General features: G+C 54.3%; 1 protein-coding gene across 6 annotated transcripts in view; it reads right to left on the bottom strand.

Annotated features, from left to right (window-relative positions):
- Nucleotides 1-1,962: 1,962 nt before the first annotated feature.
- RALGPS1 (Ral GEF with PH domain and SH3 binding motif 1) overlaps nt 1,963-21,500 on the bottom strand; it is a 201,971-nt gene continuing 182,433 nt past the window's right edge. For 2 of the 6 annotated variants that reach the window (XM_010856927.1, XM_010856930.1), the window contains 6 exons: nt 15,300-15,383; nt 13,893-13,998; nt 12,013-12,105; nt 11,729-11,834; nt 11,046-11,137; nt 5,827-6,571 (listed from right to left, as the gene is read on the bottom strand). In XM_010856927.1, the coding sequence (XP_010855229.1) occupies nt 6,542-6,571; nt 11,046-11,137; nt 11,729-11,834; nt 12,013-12,105; nt 13,893-13,998; nt 15,300-15,383 (511 nt within the window). In that variant the 3' untranslated portion in view covers nt 5,827-6,541. Of the gene's footprint in view, nt 3,276-5,826; nt 6,572-9,591; nt 11,138-11,728; nt 11,835-12,012; nt 12,106-13,892; nt 13,999-15,299; nt 15,384-21,500 lie in introns of those variants that run through there. The other 4 variants (XM_010856925.1, XM_010856928.1, XM_010856926.1 and 1 more) reach the window with 3 other exon arrangements.

The raw sequence follows: 21,500 nt of genomic DNA on the forward strand, positions 1-21,500 counted from the left end.
GGCGGGGCTCGGCGGGCCGCTCGGCTACCGCGCCGCAGCCCACGCCCCGGCCCCGCGCGCCTCAGCCCGGCCTAGGCCCCGCCCCAAACTTCAGTCCAGTCCGCGCCCCGCGCTTGGGGTGGGGGTGGGGGTGGGTCTAGGCCCCGCCCCTGCCCCGCCCCGAGACTGAGTCCCGCCCATTCTCTGCCCCTCAGCCGCTTCAGACCCCGCCCAACCCCGCCCCGAGCTGCAGCCCCCGCCCACTCAGCGACTGTCTGCAGGGTCCAGGCCCACCCCAGCTCCGCCCCGCGCTCCAGTCACGCCCCTCCCGCACAGAATCCCGCGGGGTTCGCGAGGCAGACTGTCAGCACCTCGTCTAGGCCCACGAGCCCAACATTGCCATGCCGTCCCCAACTCCGTACGGTCCGTGGCCTCGCTGCTCCCGCTCGGTGGCCCTCAGCACAGACCCAGGCCCCACACACCTACCTTCCCACTACTGAGCTCTTGGTCGAGGCCTCTGCCCTCACCCCCAAAAATCTGCTCCTTAGAGTCTTCCCTCCACGTCCAAGAACCTCTCAGCTCTTTCTAATATAGCGCCGTCCCCCCGAGGGCCGCCTTTCCCCGTGTCCCACCCATAGGCAAGGCCTTGCCTTTTCTCTTCCAGCACCCTCCACCTCCAACCCCACCTCCCCAGCCCGGGACTGAGGTCTCCCAAATCAAGCTCTGGGCCCGCCTCAACCCAGCCCTAAGGCCCCGCCCACACCCCCGCCTACTCCCCCTCACCTCCGCGGGTACCCAGGTCCTGGCTGGCTGGTTACATTTCTGGGTACCAAATCGAAGCTCAATAGGGATTCTACTTTACCGTCTGCGTTAGCTCGCGGATCTCGCCATCCATCAAAAAAAGAGTACTGCTTGTCTGCAGGTGGCATTTGTGACGCCTGCCTGCCTGCCTGTCGCAGTGAGGCCGAGGGGCTGGAGTTTTGCAGGCTACCAGTTGTGGGCTCAAGTCTTGACTTAGTTTCCTGCACTGTCAGATGCATCCATCTCAGAGCCCTCGAACAATGTCCTTCATCTGAGGGCAGCGACCCTATCCGGGTAAAGCTGGCGGTCATCGTACCACATAAGTAGTGAGGAGGAGGTGAGCTAGGGACCCTCAGTCAGGGGGGCATGTCATAGTGAGGAAGGTGTGGTCATGCTGGCCAAGAACTGGTGGAGCAGACGCTGAGGAGTGTGTGTGTGGGAAGCGTGAACTTGGAAGACGCTAGCTGGGAAACTGCGGCAGGTGGGGCCAGGGGTCCCCACAATCAGCTTGGATCACATTACCCCCTGGTGCACACTCCCTCAACAACTTCATGGTGCTTTCCCAGGTCTGGACTCCTTCACTGACGCATATTCCAGCAGAGAAGTCAGTCTGGAGAATGCAGGGGAGAGGACAAAATGTAGGGACTTCCCATTTCTCTTTCCTGCCCCTTGAGACTCCAACTTGGTCCTCCCCTCAGGTTTCCTATGAGACAATCCTTGTAAGACAGTCTCCCCTACCCCACTTTCCTTTTAAGCAAAGTGAGAGTGGGTTTCTGGGTTTCGTGCAGCATCATGAACTTCCTCCAACATACTTTTTCAGTCTTGGAGCCCATAACACCCCCAAATCCTTGACTCAGCGATACTGGGTTGCCTGCCTCCCCAACCTTGTCCTTTTCCTTCTCCTCTTGCATCTTCCCACCTTTCCTGCCCACCACGTGTTCAGCTATCTCTGAAATGAATCTGCAAATGGCACTGCCCTCTCTCTAAGGCTTGCCGCAATTCTGTGTGTCCTGCCCCCGAGTGGCAACAGCACTAACTCTGCCCCTCCCTGAGGGCACTGCTCCTGTATGTCATTCATGTTCTAGTAATCTCTTATCTGAGTGCCCATACCTTCTTCACATCTGTCTGGCACAGCAACTGTTGGCTAAAGGAATGCACATGACTTTAAAAAACTGAGCAATATTCATTGGAAAACACATTTAATTTCAAAGTAAACAAAAATGTTTATACACTAAAGTACTTAATTAGTGAAACAATTATTATCCGCGTAACAAGCTGAAAAATACAGCGACTTGATACAAGACTGAGGTAACAAAATACTTCACCAAAAATCTAAAGAATCCCACAGAGGGCTGATGTTCAGTGGTTACTGCGGGTGAGACAATTCACAAGAATTAGGGAAAGTCCTTACACAACTGCATGCAAGAGGGGTCTGCTGGAAAAAAAAGACAGCTCGGGAGAGTGCAACAGATTGAACAAGAAATGAATTGAAATGTAAAAACTGATTTTCAACTTACTTGGAGGAATATGTAAGAAATTGAAAACTACTCTCTATGCAACATTTTGAATGCTAAGTGAAAAACCATGCATTTTGGCACAAAATTTATTGAAGATTTTACCACACTAAATTAATCACTATTGTTACTGAATGGTCACAGTCATTCAGAAACGGATAAAGAGATGAGTGATTACAGAACTCACAGATGCTCCATCGTTGCTGCTGCGAGCAGGGGGTTGGGGGCTGCCCGTGGCGCACACACATTTGTGCAGCACCAGTGGTGAGGTGGTCCGTGGGACAAGTTCTCGACACCCAAGGGAAAGCAGCTCTCGCTCAAGCTGTACTTGTATTTAACATTGAAATTAAAACCAAAGAACTTCTGAAGTAAATACTGTAAGCGTTCTGATGTGACTCTCTTGTTCCACCTCGGAATCCTCACTGTGTCCAGCCATAGCTCTGTGCCTGGCTGTCCTGTGCCAACCGGCCACTCGGACAGTAACTGGACTCGCAAATTGAAGACTATTCAATCTGTTGAGCCTTTCAAAGCCTTTCTGGAGGAATCCACACAGGCTCTACCCAGTGCTGGGTGGGGGTTGTGGGGGGTGGGGAGCCAGGATCTTACTGGGAGAGAGGAAATGGAGTGGTGAGGACTATTTGTTCGTTGAGAGGTCAGCTCCATGAGGGCAGGGCTTAGGTTTATCTTGTTCTCGGGCACTTCGATCCTAGGGAAGAGTCTGGCACACAGGAAGCACTCACTAGAGATGATAATTGATGGACAAATGGGTGGCTTTACACAGAGGGTCTGTTATTTCAAAAGGACTCTTGTAGTTTTTTTTTTTTTCTCTTTAAAACGTGAAATTACCCAACATGTCAGAATGATGTGGGACTGATTAAAGTGATTTACCAAGTCACAATAGGTAAGTCAGGCTGTGTTTTCAGCACTGTTCACCTGATTCTCAGCATCAGTAATGTGGGTCCAGAACTCTAGACTCTCCACCTGTGGAATGAAAGCAGAGCTTGCTTGTAAGGGCTTCCTGCTTCGTGAACCATCTTCCACCTGTCAAATGGCATCCTAAAAGACGCACTTCTTGGGCTTGGAAGGTGGGAGGAAGACAATGAAAGAAATACTGGCCACACTGGTAAGGAAAAAAAAAAACTTTATAAATTCAGTTGGCAAGAGAGAGTGGGCTCTTTCATAAGCAGAACCCCTTCAATGCCTTCTGTTCAGGGTCCACAGGGGACTGGGTGACGAACTGGCTTCTCCAGGGAAGGGAGGCAGGCCGCACTGTCCCACTGGGCACACTCAGATCAAAATTTCTACAGCTTCCCACCAAATCTGTCCTCCACAAACTTTCAGTTGTCAGAATGCACTTGGTTGACCTTGAGTTACAGAATGCGTTTGACGGAGAGGAGTAAAAATTACTCCTGGGGAGAGGTGAGTGAGCCGTTTGCATGGCAACATGATGATACTAGCCATCTACTCAATGGTTCGTAGACAGCACTCTAGAACTTTCATTCAGGGGTGCCATGATTTCTTTGCTTAAAAAAAAAGATGCAACATACGCATGCAAGAGACACCACCTTCAGTGTTTTCACAGACACTTGTGCACAATGGTGAGTCAGAGAGCAAGACCCAGGAATGCTTCCTTCCAGGGTGAGAACCCACCTGGGGACTTTCCCCTTTGGGGTTTGTGCCTAGCCCTACCTCTGGCCTGGCTTGCTAAGACTGGTGGCGTGAAGGACAAACCAATGTTAGGAAGACAGCAAGCGTGGCCCTGAGCCCCTGCTGGGAGAGCCAGGAGCCTTATAGCTTCATCCGCAGGACTCTTCTGGTAAGTTCAAGGTTCTTACCAGTTCTATGGAGAGTCCAAGCCAAGAATGTTTCCAGGAGAGGACATGGGATCAATTTCAACTAGTGAGAAGACTAGACACTTTGATAAGAACTGCAATTGTGCTATTTCAAAATTGAGCTCAGAAGAAAACATTTGTGAAAGATAAAGAAAATCTGGAAAGGGCAGGGAATGATCTGATTTAGTGGAGCCTGAAATTTAAAGGTTTTTGGATTGGCTTCTATGATATCTCATGATGGAAAAACCAGGACAGTTTGAGGAGTACAGAAACTCAAGGAAAGTAGTTCAAACTTTAGACTTAAAAAAAAAATTAGCAGGTAGAATCAGAGACAATCGGTTAAAGCATTAACACTGCATGGTTCTGGTGAGAGGTGTTGGGGTGTCTGGTGTGTTCATTCAGACTCCAGATGCTAGTTTGAGTAGTTGTTGGTATGAATTAGGTGCATGCATCTGACCCCAGCTGTGGGAGGGTGTGCGAAACACTGATGGACAAGGTTTGATGGCCTCAACTTCCCCATTGGGTGTTTCTCCCACCACCAAAGTATTCTAGACCTTGTTCCAAAGGAAGTTAGTTACTGAGCACAGTAAGGTGCCATCACAAAATAAGACCCTGATGACAATCACTCTCCTCACTAATTCATCTGAATTTTCGGTAAAGTGGTCACCTTTTGATCAAAATACAGGGGTGGGTTCTTTGGCAGTTTTTAAATCAACCTATTACATTTAGTGGTTAAGGTGTTGTTTTGAAGCATCTTGCCCAGAAACTCTTTTAAGAGTAGTTTGCTGTCTGATCAGTGTGAGCTCTGAAACCACGAGAGTGACAAGGACCCAAAAATCCAGTCTCTTTCAAAAAATCATTCAGGTTTCCTTCTCAGAATCAGGACACCCAGATTAGAAAAAAGAGAGAGGGAAAGAGGAGGAGGAAGAGGGGAGGGGAGAGGGCAGAAAAGGGCTGAGGGGAGAAGCTACAGTGATAAAGCTACCATAAATAAAGCTAATCTTTGTTCATGACTTTAAATAAAAATGTATTTGTGCAAAGTAAGTCACTTAAAAACATGACAAGGAGTGATAGGTGAAGGATGTTGTTCACCTGAAGAGCTCTCAGCCAAAACCAGAGCTCTGACTGTCTGCTCCCCGGGGCTTTGTTCTCTCGTCACCATGGTCATCAACTGTTGTGCCCTTGGACTTGGATGATGGAGAATTTGCTGGTGACTGTGTCTGGGGGCAAGAATGGGGGAGCTTAAGGCCTCAGTGTCACTCAGGCTCCCCAGTATAATCAGGAATCCCAGAGGCCCCGCCCTGGCAGTGGAGGCAGAGAGATGAGGAGGAGGGGAGCGAAAGCCTGGCCCTGTGGGGAGAGGTTGGTGCAGAGTAGCTTCCGTGCAGCGGGTCAGGTCACCGCGCACAGCTGGCTTCGAGAAGCTGGCAGAAAGCGGCTCCCATGCTGGCACAGGGCAGGGGTGGGGGGAGGGGGGAGGAGCAAGGTGGGGGGTGGGGGGGGCGCCTTCGAGGACCCTGGCGGGGAGGGGGGCTGGGGAGGAAGCAAGCAGGCCAGCGGCTGGCCCAGTCCATGGTTCCGAAGCCGGGTCCTATCTCAGAAGAGCCGACCGCAACAAGGCCTGGGAGGGCCTGCGGGCCCAGGGAGCAGGCCTTCCGGATGAATAGCACCCATAGGAACAGAAAACAAGACACAATTTAAGGCATTGTTTGTTTACAGTAAAAGAATGCGAGGGACCCTTAACACAGGAGGAAACTGGGCTCTCACTCTGACCTTCCTCGGTGGATGAGTCTATCGCTTAAGGTGAAAGCAGGGCCTCAGAGAGAATGAAGTGTGTGATGTCACGAGTCTTGTGCCAAAATGCATGTTTCTCGGATAGTCCACGCTCGCTCGCTTGCACGCACACAGACACGGCACGCACACGCAGAGGACGCTTCGGGTATACAAAATCTGAGGCAGCCCTGTGGGCAAGCGACCCCACGCGCTGGGGTGAAAAGAGCCAGTCCCCAGCCTGTCTTGTCCCTCTGGCCCTCACACGGGGGTCGCCGTCCACTCTTTGTGCAGGAGAAAGCCCTGGGGACCCAACGTGGGCCGGGTGCTCTCTGGTCGCAGCAGCAGCTGGTGGACAGACACGGGCCCAGGCTGGGCAGGCGGGCAGGCAGGGTGTACAGTCTGCGAACCGATCAAGGCCCTGCGAGGTGGTGCTGCAGAATGAGGGGCGATGAGGATGGCTGGGGATCGGCAGGTGGACCCCACACCGGCAGAGCCCTCCGGACTGTGAGGCTGTGTCCTCTCAAGTCCAGGTCTGACTCTCCCAGCACCCCGCCAGCGGCCTGTGCCCCGATGTGCGCTTGGCCACCAGTCCCAGGCTGGGCTCCCAGAGGCCTCCGAAGTCACGCCAAGTCCTGCAGAGACTTATTCAAATGACATAAGGTTTGCAGGTACCTAGAAGAGAAAGCTCAGTCTCTTGTCAAAGTTCCGACCTTTTGGAAGGGGCTGGGGCTGGGGGGTGGTGGAGGGGTCCCTAAGGGAAGGGTTCAGGCCTCTCCCAGTCAGTCTGTGAATGAGTGGGTGGGGATGGGGAGAGGACACAGCAATAGTAACAGCCCCCATATGTTAAGGGGCCACCATGTGCCAGGAAGGGCTCTGAGAACCCCATCAGTATTGTGTCCTGTGTCCTCACAACAACCCCAGGAGGCAAGTACTGGAATTATTCCCATTATAAAGATGAGGAAACTGAGGCTTAAGGAGATGAAGGACACAGCGGGTGAGTGACAGGGCTGTGACATCACCACCCACGCTCTCAACCACTATCCTTGGGTCAAAGCACAAGTGCATTTGCAGGAGGAGGTGACTGAGCCTGTAGGGTAAGCCCATGCCTCTGGAGAGAAGAGGGGTGGTTAGCGGATAGTAGGAGTTGGCAAGTAGAAGCACAAGCAGAAGGAGGAAGTTTGGGGATGTCAGGAACCCCAAGACCTTCCCATGCTGTGTCCCCAGGACCAGATCCCAGCTCCCTTTACTGGGGGACCCTCAGCCCCAAGATCACGGTGCTTCTCCTTCCCTTCAAAGCTGCTGACATGCCCCCAGCCCCAGGCCTCCTCCCCAGCATGGCCATGGGGTTCCAGGAAATTTGATGAGAAGCAATTTCATCAGAAACAAATCCATCTTGGTGTCAATTTGGTCAAAATGATGAATTGGAAAAAATGCATCTCCTTGCACCAGGAGACAGTTAAAAGAATGGTCGTGGCAGCACTGTTCAAAATAGCAAGAAGCAGGAAATCCTTCTTGGGATCATGGACAGGAGAAGTGATAAGAAATTACAAACAAACGAATCACAGCTACACACTGACACAGAGGAATCCTAGGATCATACTGTAGGAGAAAAGCAAGTCACAGAAGAAGCTATGCAGTAATAGCTCTGTGAAGAATCCGCCTTGCAATGCAGGGGACATGGGTTCAATCCCTGGCCGGGGAACTAAGATCTCACAGGCTTCGGGGCAGCTAAGCCTGTGTGCTGCAACTACTGAGCCACGCAACACAACTAGAGTCTGTGCGCGGCAACGAAAGATCCCGCGTGCTGCAACTAAGACCTGACACAGCCAAATAAACACATGAATCAATGAATGAATAGTGAACATTAAAAAAAATTAAAAGTGCGCCCCAGATAACGCATAAAGCAATCAAATACGAGCGCCAATGCTTTACAGCAACAGTAAACAAACAAATCAGGAATGCGGTTATGGGGTGCAAGTGGGTGGGAGAGAGAGAACTTGGAAGACCCCCCTGGGAGGGAGGTGTTCTGAGGCCTGGGAAGTCTTGCCATTAGGCTGGGTCGGGGGCACATGGTTATTTGCTTTATCGCTGTGGTTTACACCTTATATACATGCCATCAGTAAGTTTAAGCGTACTCACTACTGGGCTTCCCCAGTGGCTCAGCGATAAAGAATCCACCTGCAATGCAGGAGACGTGGATGAGGGTTTGATCCCTGGGTCAGGAAGATCGCCTGGAGGAGGGCATGGTAACCCAATCCAGTATTCTTGCCTGGAGAATCCCGTGGACAGAGGAGCCTGGCCGGCTACAGTCCATAGGGTTACAAAGAGTTGGACACGACTGAAGTGACTTAGCACACACACGCACGAACGCACATATTCCCTATTACCGCAGACGATTTTAAGAAATGCAATTCCACAAAAAAGTCATTCAGGCACTGAGAGTTTCAACGGGAGAAGATGCATTTCTGTATCACCCTTCTCTGCAGCCCCTTCGCATGCCATCGCAGGCAGGTATTGTGGCTTGTTTCAGTAATCCCCTGCTGTGGAATATTTAGATGTTGCCATTTTTATTACATACAGCAGACAGCAGGAATATTTGGTTGAAAGTAAACTAGAGATAAAAAGTATTAAAAAATAGAAGACCTTCTCCCTTAGGTCTAAAAACTGGACAAAAATACTTCAATGTTGCAAAACCTTGCTGCGGGAAGACAGCACTTGCCAGACATGGTAGGCAATCCATTTGTCCTGCACACAAAACACCTCCCCTGCTAAGTGGGTTTGACCCAGGTCCCAGCTACCCGCTGCGGGGCTGCTGCCTCCCTCAGGCTGCCCCCCAGCCCCCAGATCAGGACACAGGCTCTTGTTCAGGGCAACCATCCCGCTCCTGACTGCCCATCTCCTCAGAGCCACGACTGTCTTCGTGGGGCAGACACCGAGGAAGGGCCTGCCTCTCTCTCTGCCCCACCGACTGTGGGGCCCACTTCAGGGCTTCAGTTCTTGTCACTTCTTGGGGCCACCTGGGTACAGGTGAGCTCCAGGCGCCGTGCCCTCAGAGCCAAGGAGGGGCCCTGCAGGCACTGTGTGACCAGAGCAGAGGGAGGCAGGAGGCTCTTCCTCTCCTAAGGGGATCTGAGGTGGCACTTTGTTTATCACCTTGAGGTGACTGTCAACCCAGGACCCTGGTCTCCTCATCACGGGGATGGGCAGTTACATTTGCTTAATGTGAGAAACATGCTCTAGAAACCTCAAAAGTGTAGTCTCCTGTATGCTCTTTCACTAACGTTACGTGCACCACCATGCATAGGATAAATATGCATGTGTGTTTTAATACAAATGAGATCATCCTGACATGCATTTTTACACGTAAGCTTTCTCACTTGTGACTTGCAGCAGCTTTTAGGTAATCACACACACATCAGGGGCTGCACAGTAGGGACATACTGAGGGTCAGCAAGGTTTCCAGTGGCTTTTCTTTCTCTCTTTCTATTAAGGACAATGCTGCAGTGAACACTCTGACCACAAGCCTGTGTGTGTATGTGTGAGCATGTGCCCAGGGTCAAATTCCTAGCAAGTGAGTGCTGCTGCTGCTACGGCGCTTTAGTCGTGTCCGACTCCGAGCGACCCCTTAGACGGCAGCCCACCAGGCTCCCCCGTCCCTGGGAATCTCCAGGCAAGAACACTGGAGTGGGTTGCCATTTCCTTCTCCAATGCATGAAAGTGAAAAGTGAAAGTGAAGTCGCTCAGTCGTGTCAAACGCAATTTATCTTGAGTTTCCCTGTGGGGGCTCAAGTTTATCCCTGTGTCAGTCTTGCCCTCCTGTTTTAGTTTGTCGAGGACTTTCTGCTAATTCTGCCGTCGAGCTTCTTATCATGTCTAATTTGATCAGCTTGTCATACATGTCCACATCTATGTTACAGATGAAAATCCTGAATGAGCCCACACTGAACACAGAATCACGGGACATGCCACTAGAGACCTCCCTCTGCTTCGTGAGAACCACCCTGGGGGCTGAGAAGTCTGTGACTGAGCTGCGACCAGCACCACGGAAGCCCTGGCCCTCCTGGCCCCACACGTCTGGTGTGGCCTCCGCACCACCATCCTCCTCCTCAAAGCTGCCTCCCTCTAGTCCAGCTCCGATGCTGGCTCTCTAGACAGAGGAGAGGGACCAAGCTCCTCCACCCCCACCCTCTTCCAGCTCATCCTGGGGAACAGGTCAGGGAAGTTCAGGGCCAGGAGCATTGGTTCTGGTCCCAGAGGCCCACACGCTGCCTGGGCTGGTGTGAGGGTTGGGCGGCCACCTCTCTCACAAGCCTGGACAGCGGAGTCTCTGCTTCCAGGCCTCTAGCTCGATGGCAGGAGGCTGAGCAAGTCAGGGGCCCTGGGGATGCCTGTGGTGGAAGAGCTCAGGGGTGGCAGGTCTAGACTCTGCTGTCAGGCAGGAGGGGGTGAGACCTCACTCACCAGGGGGCCCTAAACCAGGGTCTACCACTTTGTGAGCCTCAGTGACCTCAGCATAAAACGGGGACAATTCGGGAACCTACCCCACAGGGATGCTGGGAGGATTCGGCCAATTCCTACACGTAAAGCATCTCGCCTCAAGCCTGGTCCTGGGAGCGGTGGCATCGGGGTGGGAGCGAGCCTCAAGCCAGGGCCTGGCAAACCAGCAGTCCCATTGGTTCAAATATGCCAAGGAGTGGGAAGCCCCACTCACCAACAGCCATGGTTGGCTCTCAACAAGTTAGCTATTATCCTTATTCCTAAGGGCTGTGGGGGGCAGGGAGACCCTTTGGTCAGGTTGGAGGATGCCCAAAAATCAACTATCAGGGGGATGACCTCAATAGATGCTGTAGCCTGAGCCATGGGGCAGTACCCCACCTGTCACCTGTCTCTGATGGGATGTTTCTGTGGTGTTTCCTTTAGTAGCAAAGACACGGGAGACAGGTTCAAAGTTCTAGTCTGAAGCTGGGCTTAGTTGTAAGCCAGATGGGGGGTGCCCTGTCTCATGGGGAAAAGCTGATCAATAGAGAGTCCCTGGGAGCCTCGCTGATAGTCTCTGGGGGAAGGAGGAAGGTGTGTTTTCTGTGGACCCTTGCCCGAGGGTGGGAGAGGGTATTTCAGGTGACAAGCAGGAGTTTGGTGACTTTACCTGAGGCCTGTTGCTTTTACATGCATCATCCAAATGCTTGTGCCACAGGATTGCATGGAACCGGGAGCCAGTCTGGAACTTGTAAACATTGCCTGGTGGTGGAAAGGCCACTGGTTGAGAGGAAGGTCACATGGGAGGGTCTGCCCATGGTGTGAAGATAAGCGGGAACCTGGGTGACTGCCTTGGGGAAGGTCAGGAGCAGCCAAGGTCGGGGCGCGTGGATCAGGAGGCTTCTGTGCCCCTCCCGCCCCCATCTCTCTCAACCATTTTCCCCGCCATGGTGTCTTGGGCTCTGGTGAAGCCCGTGGATCCTTCTCAGAATAATGTGTCAAATGCATAAGATAAAACAGACTCCTCCAGCTTCAAAGTCACTGCCTCATCCAGCACGATGCTATTTATTCCAAGACCCCAAAGCCACAGCTCCAGGGGAGATGGGCCCCAGCAGCCACAGGTGAAAAGGATTCCTGCAGCCACTTGCCATGCGCACTGCTCATTGGACACGCCCACCACGGTCTAAGCAGCTTTTAGGGACTAATGGGACCCTGTGAACATCAGTACCTAACGTGAAGGGAAAGCAGCAGCCTCAAAAGTTCCTACTTTTGTGCATTTCAAAACGCACATTTAGCCGCAGAAGGAACAAGGCAGAGAGAGGCTACAGGCACCAGCTCTGGCCTGCCACCTACCTTTGTCGGGGTTATTCAGCTGGAATATGTCCGGGTGCTCAGGGTCATCGGGCAGCTGCACCATCCAGCCCACGACGGAGACCTTCTTACCAGGTGTGGATTTATACTGCAGGGGAACAACAGCATAGCTGGGAGGCCCGTGCCTTCCACTCCCCTAGGAAGGCCCACCTGGGCCAGGCAAGCTTCCCTCCCATCCCCACCACCTTTCCCCACCTTCCCCCCACACCCCTTGCAGTTCACACTACATGAAGGCCCAGCACAGGGAGTTCTTTCATGGAACGTACATGTTTTCTGTCTGTGCCCCGCAAGGACTTGGCTCCGTAGTACAGGAGGGTGGATCCTGAGAGTATGACCCAGTACCTGGTCCATGAAGACAGCTATGGAGGAAGGGGAGGCAGAGTGACAATGTCGCAAGTGGCAGGGGTGGAGTCCCCAGGCTGCCTGATTAGAGACGCAGGCACATGGGCGGAAGGGTGGCCCCTTCTTCTGAGCGGGGCCAGTGTAGGCCTCCTCTTTTCCCTGCCCTCCACCCCTCGGTGCCACGCCTCCAGGGCCCCGAGCAGCCAGCGAGACTCCTCAGCAGATCGTCAGCCCCAGCCCTGCCTCCCCTCCCTGGCTCCTTTCCTCCCAGAGCCCTTCCTTTTCCCACCATGTTTAGTGCCAAGGCATAACTTCTGTGAGTTTGGGTGACCTGAACCCAAGAACGTCCTGGGGAAAAATGGACAAGTGGAAACCACAGCGTGGAAGAACTGGAACGTCTATGATGGGCACTCTTGGCTGAGGGTGAATGGCAGCACCTCGAAAGCATTTATGGCTAGAAGGGGTGATGCCCAGCAGGGCCAAACTGCTGGTGTAGCTTTTGTTTCTCTAGGCATAAGGCCTGGAATCCCCGGTTTGGGGCTCCACTCATTGGTTTGGAAAAGCCAGTTCTGCAAAAGCGAAGCAAATATCCCATCGCGGAAGGACAGAGGTTCAGCAGACTGCCCTGCATCACAGCCTGGGGGGCTCCTCTTCATACTGGTAGGGGCCGGGGTGCTGCGTTGTCTCAGATGATGAAAGCAGTGGCTTTCAGACCTTTTTGACGACACCCCCGCCAGGTGTGTACAACACACAAGCATGGTGTTGTGTGTTGACCAAAAGAAGCTTCATGAAACCATACTCGTCTTTATTATGTGTAAGAAACTCCAACATTTTCCAGTCTATTCTGTTCAAAACTATGGGTCAGGACCCCCTGGACTGCCTTCATCGCTTTACCAGTGGGCCAACCAGCATTTGGGACAACAGTGCTTTTAGGATATTGTCTCGCTCTCGCTTCAGGATGACTGGGGCCTGGATGTAGGTACACAAGGGTGGCAAGCAGGTCTGTACAGCAGACCAGGTACAGGGCCTCACGTTGCAGGGTGCTGCGTGACACTGAGTCCAGGGGCAGAGAGTGGCCCAGGGCTGGGGTGAAGATGCTTCTCCTCATCCGAGAACTGCCTGGAACCCGAAAATGGGGAGCTTTTAGACCGGACCCCAGACTACGGGCCTGGCATCTTCACACTGGGCATCAGTGGGAGGGGGCATCTCCAAGTGGCCTCATGGGCAGTGGATGAAGGCAAACAGCAACCAGAGACAGAGAGGGAGGCCAGAGTGGACACTGGCAGACGAAGCCTGGAGACTCAGCTCACAGGCAGGTTTGTGGGCAGCCAGTCATGGGTGTCCCAAAGAATGAAAAAAGAGGCCTTTGCAAGGGGCTGAGGGGTCATGGAGCCAGGGGTCTCTGGGTTTGGCACCTGGCGGCTAGTGCTGGAGCCTGAGAGGCCTCTTGATCCCTGGTCCCCGTCCTTCCCACCACATGTTTCATGATGGTGCTGAGCGGGGAGGGGATCTGCACTTCCCAGGCCGTGCTGACCATCTCAGGCACAGCATCCACCCTGACTCCCGGGGCCTCCAGGCTTCCACCTGCCCTCAAGATAATCACACGGCAACGTCCACTGCCTGCTCGCTCTGTGCAGGGCCACACACGTGACCTTCCTGCCCAGTCCTCCAGGAGGTAGGGACTATTTTATTCCAATTTACAGATGTGGAAACTGAGGCCCTGCCCACCCTGTGGCGTAGCCAGGGCTGGGACCCTGGTTGGCCTGTCTCTGGAACCCACGCCCTCCCTCCCCTCTGCACTCACCGTGGGCTTCCGTCCCTCCTTGAGCAGAGTTTTCCTTCTGAGAGGCCCCTCCATGGTGGGGGCCGCTGCAGAGCTCCCCAGTGTACAGATACATGGACCGGTGGGGCTGGGCAGTGGGGGGAGAACATGGGTCAGACATCACCCAGAGGAGCTGGGGTCAGGCACCCTCTCACCCATGGGGCCAACAGGCCCCCCACTGCCAGGTCCAGGATGCCACCACAGACTGAGAACTCAACAGGGCTGGGCCAGGCCCGGGAGGGAGGGCTCTGTGGCCACAGAGAGCCTGAAGGAAGATGGCTCTGGGCTTGCCCACAGCTCGGAACGTGCCTCGCCCTTGTCTTTCTGAGCGCTGAGCAGCTCTAGGCTTGGGGACCACGCTCGCTCCCCGTAACCCAGCTCCTAGCGTCACCCACACCGCATCCTGCTTCCTCTCCCGCTGCGGATCTTGGGACCGTGCAGCACCCGCTCCTCCTTGTGTTGGCAGGAGCTTGGGAGGAGCAGTGAGGAAGTAGGAGGGAAGGGGATGGGGGGACCCCAAACCCCATGCCCCGCACCTTTGCCTCAGGACGCCTCTCTCCCCCCTCTGCCATGGGGATTAGGGCGCCACCTGCAGGTGAGGAGGGCCAGTGCGGCGCCGGTCCAGGCCTCCCTCCAAAGCCCTGGCTTCGGCTCCCTGACTCCCTGGATGGCACCTCCTTCAACGCCCCACCGAAGCCAAGCTGCTATCCCTCGGCATCCCAGAATCACTGATCTCATGCCCTAAATATGCAGGACTGCCCAGCTCAGCCACCCCACCCCCCACCTTACAGCAGAACTTGGTCATCCTTTGAGCAACTTCCCGACCCTCTCCTCTGGCCTCCCTGCGTCCACTCTTGACTTCCATGCGCTCTGCACACCGCAGCCAGGATGACCTGGGTCCTGCCACTCCCTTCCCTCTCCATCCCTCACCCCTTCCATCCCCCTCCCTCATGCAACCCCTCCAGAGCCTCTGCGACCACCCTCCTCACCGCCTGCTGGACCTGGCTCTGGTCCACCTCTCTGGCCTCACCCGGCGCCCTCTCCCGTCTCTCACTTCTTACAACCTGGACTCTCCTTCACTCCTGGAACCACCCTGCTCCTCCTGCCTCCTGGCCCCATGGACTATCCTTAGGCTGTGGGTCTTCTTACCCCAACGCCTCCCTTCCCTTTATCTGGCTAGTTCCTATCACTCTTCCAGTCTTTTCTCCAGGTTAGCCTCCTCTCTGGACCAGCGGCACCCATGATTTTCTATTCCATTTCTCTCTCAGCCCCATGGACCGAGGCAGAGGCTGTATCCGTCTCGTCGGCAGCCTTGAACACAGCGCCTGGCGCCCAGCAAGCGCCCTGGAACTACTTGTCAAGTACATGATCAGATGAGTAAATGAGTACCTGTAGACGCAGCTCCGGGTTCTGGGAGAATTCCGGACTGGAACGCGCCAGTTGGGCCCCAGCGTGGCATAGAGACGTCCCCTGCTTCAGAGGAAAGGAGCTGAGTTTTAGCAACAGCCTGGGAAAACGAGCCCCTCCGGAAGAGGCGAGGGCATCTCAGACCGTGTGGTCATGAGCTCCAGAAACCTCAGCCCCAACTCCTCCCCTGGCCTCCTCATTCACACCGCAACACATCCGGGGTACACCTGGAGCACAACACCCCTGGAGCCTCCATCAGTGCGGGTCCCCAAGTCTCCAGGTAAGTGCTTCCTCAGCCTTAAGTGTTCAGCTTTCTTCCAGTAACAAGGGGATGACTAAAATCTGGGCACACCCCTCATCCCAGTGTGAGGTTGAGAGAAAACACTGAGTGAGTGTGAAAGTCGCTCAGTTGTGCCTGTAAAGTCCCAATATTCCATGGTCAATCCAATTAAACGTGTACACTTATGGACACAGAACTGTGGGCTGTCCTGCGTGTTGGTCCAGGGCAGAGGGGGCGGGGCATGTGCAGCATCAGTATCTACCAGGTGCTACTGAATTCCTCCGTTCCAACCTAGATAGCATATTGAAAAGCAGAGACATTACTTGGCCAACAAAGGTCCGTCTAGTCAAGGCTATGGTTTTTCCAGTAGTCATGTATGGATGTGAGAATTGGACTGTGAAGAAAGCTGAGCGCCGAAGAATTGATGCTTTTGAACTGTGGTGTTGGAGAAGACTCTTGAGAGTCCCTTGGACTGCAAGGAGATCCAACCAGTCCATTCTGAAGGAGATCAGCCCTGGGATTTCTTTGGAAGGAATGATGCTAAAGCTGAAACTCCAGTACTTTGGCCACCTCATGAGAAGAGTTGACTCATTGGAAAAGACTCTGATGCTGGGAGGGATTGGGGGCAGGAGGAGAAGGGGACGACAGAGGATGAGATGGCTGGATGGCATCACCGACTCGATGGACGTGAGTTTGAGTGAACTCCAGGAGTTGGTGATGGACAGGGAGGCCTGGCGTGCTGTGATTCATGGGGTCGCAAGAAGTCAGACACGACTGAGCAACTGAACTGAACTGAACTTCCATCGGACAGGCTCCTTGCTGGCCCCAGATGGTCCCCAGCAAACCTGCTCTGTGATCCGTTTCAGGGTCTAAGAGTTGGTGCTCCAGAACCCTCCGTGGGCTCCCATCTGGCCTCTTTCTCACCCGTAGTTCCCCTGCAGTGAGCCTTTCCAGGGGAAGGTGTAGCGTCCAGGGCAGGTAGGGAGCTGAACCTATTTGGGGGTCAGGCTTCCATCTCTCTCTCTTTGCCCTTTCCTCTCTTAGCAGAATGACTTCCTGTGTCTACCTGGTTCTCAGTCTTCTCCTGACCTCTGCAGGGGTCTGCTGCTGCTGCTGTTTAGTTGCTAAGTTGTGCATGACTCTGTGACCCTGTGGACTGCAGCCCACCAGGGTCCTCTGTCTGTGGGATTTTCCAGCCAAGAATATTGGAGTGGTTGCCATTCCCTTCTCCAGGCGATCTTCCCAATCCAGAGATTGATCCCCCATTTCCTGCTTGGCAGGTAGGTTCTTTACCAACTGAGCTATGAGGGAAGCCCAATAGGTAACTCCTATCTTATTTAAACTGTTTCACTAATAGTCTGTCCCTGGGCTATAACCCTCCATTGGCCAAACAATGATGCAACTCAATTTATAAAGCCAGACAAGGTCCACACTCTCTTTTCAACTACTCCCTCTATTGTCCACTGCCAGTCCCAGGTTCCTGCACGTTGCCCTGTGGCATTGGACACCTGGGTGGTATGGGGACGTCCTCATTCATCACCGCAGGTGCATCACACCATCTCTGAGCTCAGGTTCCTCTTAGGGGTGGCTGCATTGCTCCCTGCCCCTCCATCCTCTGCTCAAGAAGGAACAGTTCTTGACGACAATCTTGGGTTTGCTTTCCAGAGGCCCAAGCTCAAGGTTGGTGGGAGCCTGATGGTCATCCAGGTCGACTGCCCTGGGACCCTGTCCTTCTCGTCCGTCAGCCACTCCTCTGTAGGTGACAAAGAGCTGCAGCACGTGCTCGGTCCCCCAAGTCCTCAAGCGTAACGAGTCTCAGCCCTTTCCCCAGCCAACCCTCATGATATGATGGTTGCAGGCCCACCCCGCCCCCACTGTGCACTCAGAGGCCCTGGCACCTTCAACCCCCGGCACACAGGCCAGAGTGCCTCCTCTCTTTCTTCACAACTGGGTGTGACACCATGGCATGTCACAGCCCTGTGCTTGAGCAGGCAGCGCAGGGGCTTAGAGACTGCCTCCGGGCTTGCCTCTCTCCCAGCCATGGCCAGGATCCCTTATGAGGCAGGGCAGGGTCTGACAGTGAACTTTTCTGCAGCAACACTCCTGGGCCCAGAGGATGCCTCCTGGTTTGATGTGCATTGCTGCTCTGAGCTCTAATCTCTCTGGAGTTGAGGATGGAGCCTCCCTTTGCAGAGCTGGATCCTCTGGCCCCTTCTTCTCCACATTTCTTCTCATGAATCTTTGCTCCGGGCATCCCAGGAAATGTATGACGACAGTGGACTGTTCCAAGACAGGGCCATGTGGTGGTGGGCGCTGCCGCCTCCTCTCCTCTTTTGTGAGACAATCCGTGGCTGGAAGGACTGACTATTGATAGAGGGCTTTAAAGACTTCTGTCCTCCCATGGATGGAGGAGCCCAAGGCTACATTCCATGGAGTCACAAAGAGTTGGACACGACTGAGCAACTTCACTTTTCTTTCTACTTTAAGACCTGCATCTTCCAACCAGTCTAGCCTTCTAAGCAGTCTTTCCTCCTGTTCTTCCTGAAGGAGTGAGGTGACCCAGAGTGCAGTGGACTGGTGGGATGTGCAGGGATGCCGGGGGTCACTGGGGCAGCTCGTGGGAGAGTCACTAGTGAGTGACCACTGCTATGCATCAGGCCATTGATTATCTCAGGGGAGCTTTGTTTTAGCATCGCCGAACGGGGTCCTGAGGCTCAGTTATGTGAAAACACTGAACTGAGGCACATTCAAAGCCAGGGTTTGAACCCAGGTCTGACCAACTCTCCAGGCTCCTTCCACACTTTTCAGGGTGGGAGCCAGGCTGAGCTGTCACCTTTGGAGGAGTTTGCCAGGAGGACTGGGTCGTGTTTCGAGCCAGCATCCTGTGGGTGGCTCCCTGGCCTTCTGTTCTCAGAGGCACCCTTCTTGCAGGTTTCTGCCACAGCACATGGTGAACGGGCTCTGTCAGTGTCTGAGAGGTGGGATGACCACAGATTCTTAGACCTTGGGTCTCCTGGGGTGGGGCCACCTGCCAGGTCCATTGACCCCCCGACAGTCTTCTCCTGGTGGTTTGGGCTGCCTGGCACTTAAGAGCAGCTGCCATCGATCGCCTGCTTACCATGAGATGGCTGAGTGCTCTCTCACCCTGCTCCTCCCAGTTCCGTGGGGGGAGAGGGCACTGTTCTCACCCTGTCTTAGATGAGGAAACGGGCTCCAGGAGGGGAAGCGACCTACTGGACTGTCATTAGGGATGGGGACACACGTGCTCACAAAGGGAGGATGTCTTTCCCACAGGAAGCCGAGTGCCCCTGTCAGTCAAGCTGCTCCAAGTCGGGGGGTTGGGGGGGCGGGGGTCAGAGCCCACTCTGCCTGGAGCCTGGGGAATGACCCTGGCCTTGAAGGGCAGTGGAATGGTGACTTTTTGCCAAGGCCAGCTTTTAGGAGACTAGAGGCAGGGTGGTGGCTGGCCTTTCCGCCCAAGGCAAGCCTTGCCAGGCTGGAGGAGGGCTGTGACAGGTGGGTTGGCTCTGGCTAGGCCTAGTACAGAAGAGCCAGGATCTTCAGCCACTGGAACCAGACCATCTGATCACATCCCTGCTCTGAGAATGTTATCTGAATGTTCAGGACCAGAAAATGCAAAACCAGTGGGCAGAGGTATTTAGTGAACTCCAGAAATCATGGGACTCTCCAACTGACACAGGGAGCTCCCAACTCTAGAATCACAGACACCTTTTCCAGCAGCACGCTGGGAACAAGTGGCTGAACAGAATGCATCTCAGGAAGGCCATTCTACGGGCCCCTCTTGGGGACAGATCTTGGTGGGGTGGAGGCCTGCAGTTGGCCACCTTCCTCATGGGAAGTTTGGTTGGGGGAAGATGTGGGCTCACAACCAAGCAGAACCTCAGTTCCTAAGGGTGTTCAAGAAGATGACGATGAAAAGGAGGAGGATAAAGATGATGGGATGATGGTGATGATGGGATGATGAGTACCAGATGCTAAGCAGTCCTGGGTCATTATCCTGTTTTATCACAGCACTGAGGGGCAGGCACTGTTCTTATCCCCGCCTTATAGATAAGGAGTCTGAGGCTTAGAGAGGTGGAGTAACTTGCCCAAGGTCACAACACTGGGAAGAGAAAGATGGGAGGTGCCAATGAGGTGGAAGCAGCCAGGGGCCTGTCTGGACCAAGAGTATCCTGAGAATTCAGAGCGGCCAAGACAGGTCTGAAAGGCAGCTTTCCCTCAACACACATTAGGTGTTAGGTATCTCAGGGGTTAAATCTCATAAAGCTCTGAGTCCCTGTTGCTGGTCCAGGAATGGGTAGCAGGGAGGAGCCTTGGATAATAATCACATTGAGGCCTCAGTAATCTTGTCTTAGCAGAAGTAGCACACCGCCTCCCCAGTTCTTCTATCTTACATACAGAGACCCTGGTCAGGTGTCCTGTGGAAGGGTCCACACGATGCTGTCCATCAGCAGTGTCCACCTGCACCAGCAAACCCTTGCCCACTGGGCCAGAGCTTGGCCCTGGCCACTTCCTAATGACTCATCCTCATCTGCAGGCAGGAAGCTGCCTCCCTGAGTCTGCACAGCCATGCTAAGGACCACACATGTCCCCCGGCTAACAGCCCCCTGGAGGGAACCTGCAGCAGGCTCTCTGCTCTGCAGGCTTTCTGCAACTCTCACCAAGCAGAGATGCTGAGCCCCGACACACAGGCACCATGAGATACCTCGTTCTCCCTTGATGATGGTCACAGTGTTCCCAGGCCCCTGGGGTTTTCTTTCCACGAGGAGGCACTAACCGAGCTTGGGCAAACCAGCTAAAGCCCACCACTGCCTCCCTGCCCTTCCCTGCATGCCTCCTCCATCAGCTGCTGAGCCCCAGAGACCCATCACCAGTACACAGGCCACGCAGCCATGGCCACCCCTGCCCTTCCTGAGCCTGTGCCAGCCTGAGGAGGGGGCTCCAGCCTAGGAGACCATGAACGCCCATCAGCAGTTCCCAGACGGGCAGGGGAGGCCCGGGTGGGCTGGCATCCCCAGCAGCTCTTCAGCCCCCGCCCCATGCTCGGTCCAGCCCCGACCCCGGTGTCGGGGGCTCACAAGGTCACCCACTTGTTGTCCAGGCTGAGTCCTCTGGGACTCCCTTCCAGTAGTTTTTGTTAAAGGACTTTTGCTGCCTGGTAGTCAAATTCTTCTCTAGGCAGTGTCCCTGATCCACTGAGTGGGTCCCTAGGAGCTGTATTTGTACTGGATGCTTAAGTAAGGGGACAGAACAACCCCTGATCCAAGCCAGGTCAATCAGGTTTAACTCTGGCAATGAGGAATCAGATAGGAGAGGCTGACAGTCAGGCTCTGCAGCTCAGTGAAGCTCTAACATGTAAATTTGGAAGCTAAGAGGCATCATCCCTAATGTGATCTGAGAGGTCTAGAAATCTGGGCTGCAGACACAGCGGAGAGCACAGTAGATATGCACAGAGAAGAGTAACTTGAGATGGAAGGAGGGGCCTGCCCACCTTGCAGGTCCCGACCCTGAGGGACTTTAGGTGCTGGACACAGAGGTCGTGGGCAGAGATTTCTCAGCTACCTGGGAAGCCGTGGCAGCTAGCTGGCAGGGCCCAAGGACAGGGTCAATCAAAAGGTCAGGGGCTGTGCCCACTCTTCTCTCCCAGAGGAGCCTGAGCTCCTGGGTGGAGACTTACTTGCCAGACTTCAGTGCCTGACGCTGAGAGCAAGGCAAGCGATGGCGCCTTCGGGGGGAACCAAAAGCAGAAGCTTGGCCCATCACCCAGCTGGGCTTCCACCCAAGGCAGAGCAGCAGAATGGAGGCACAGAGCAGGATGGGCCTGGGAAACCAGACTGAGGGGTGGGCAGGTGAGGGACACGAGCCTCGGGGTGGGGCTCCTG

The sequence above is a fragment of the Bison bison genome, unplaced genomic scaffold (genome assembly GCF_000754665.1).
Source record: "Bison bison bison isolate TAMUID 2011002044 unplaced genomic scaffold, Bison_UMD1.0 scf7180017864375, whole genome shotgun sequence".
In the NCBI taxonomy this organism is placed as follows: Eukaryota; Metazoa; Chordata; class Mammalia; order Artiodactyla; family Bovidae; genus Bison; species Bison bison.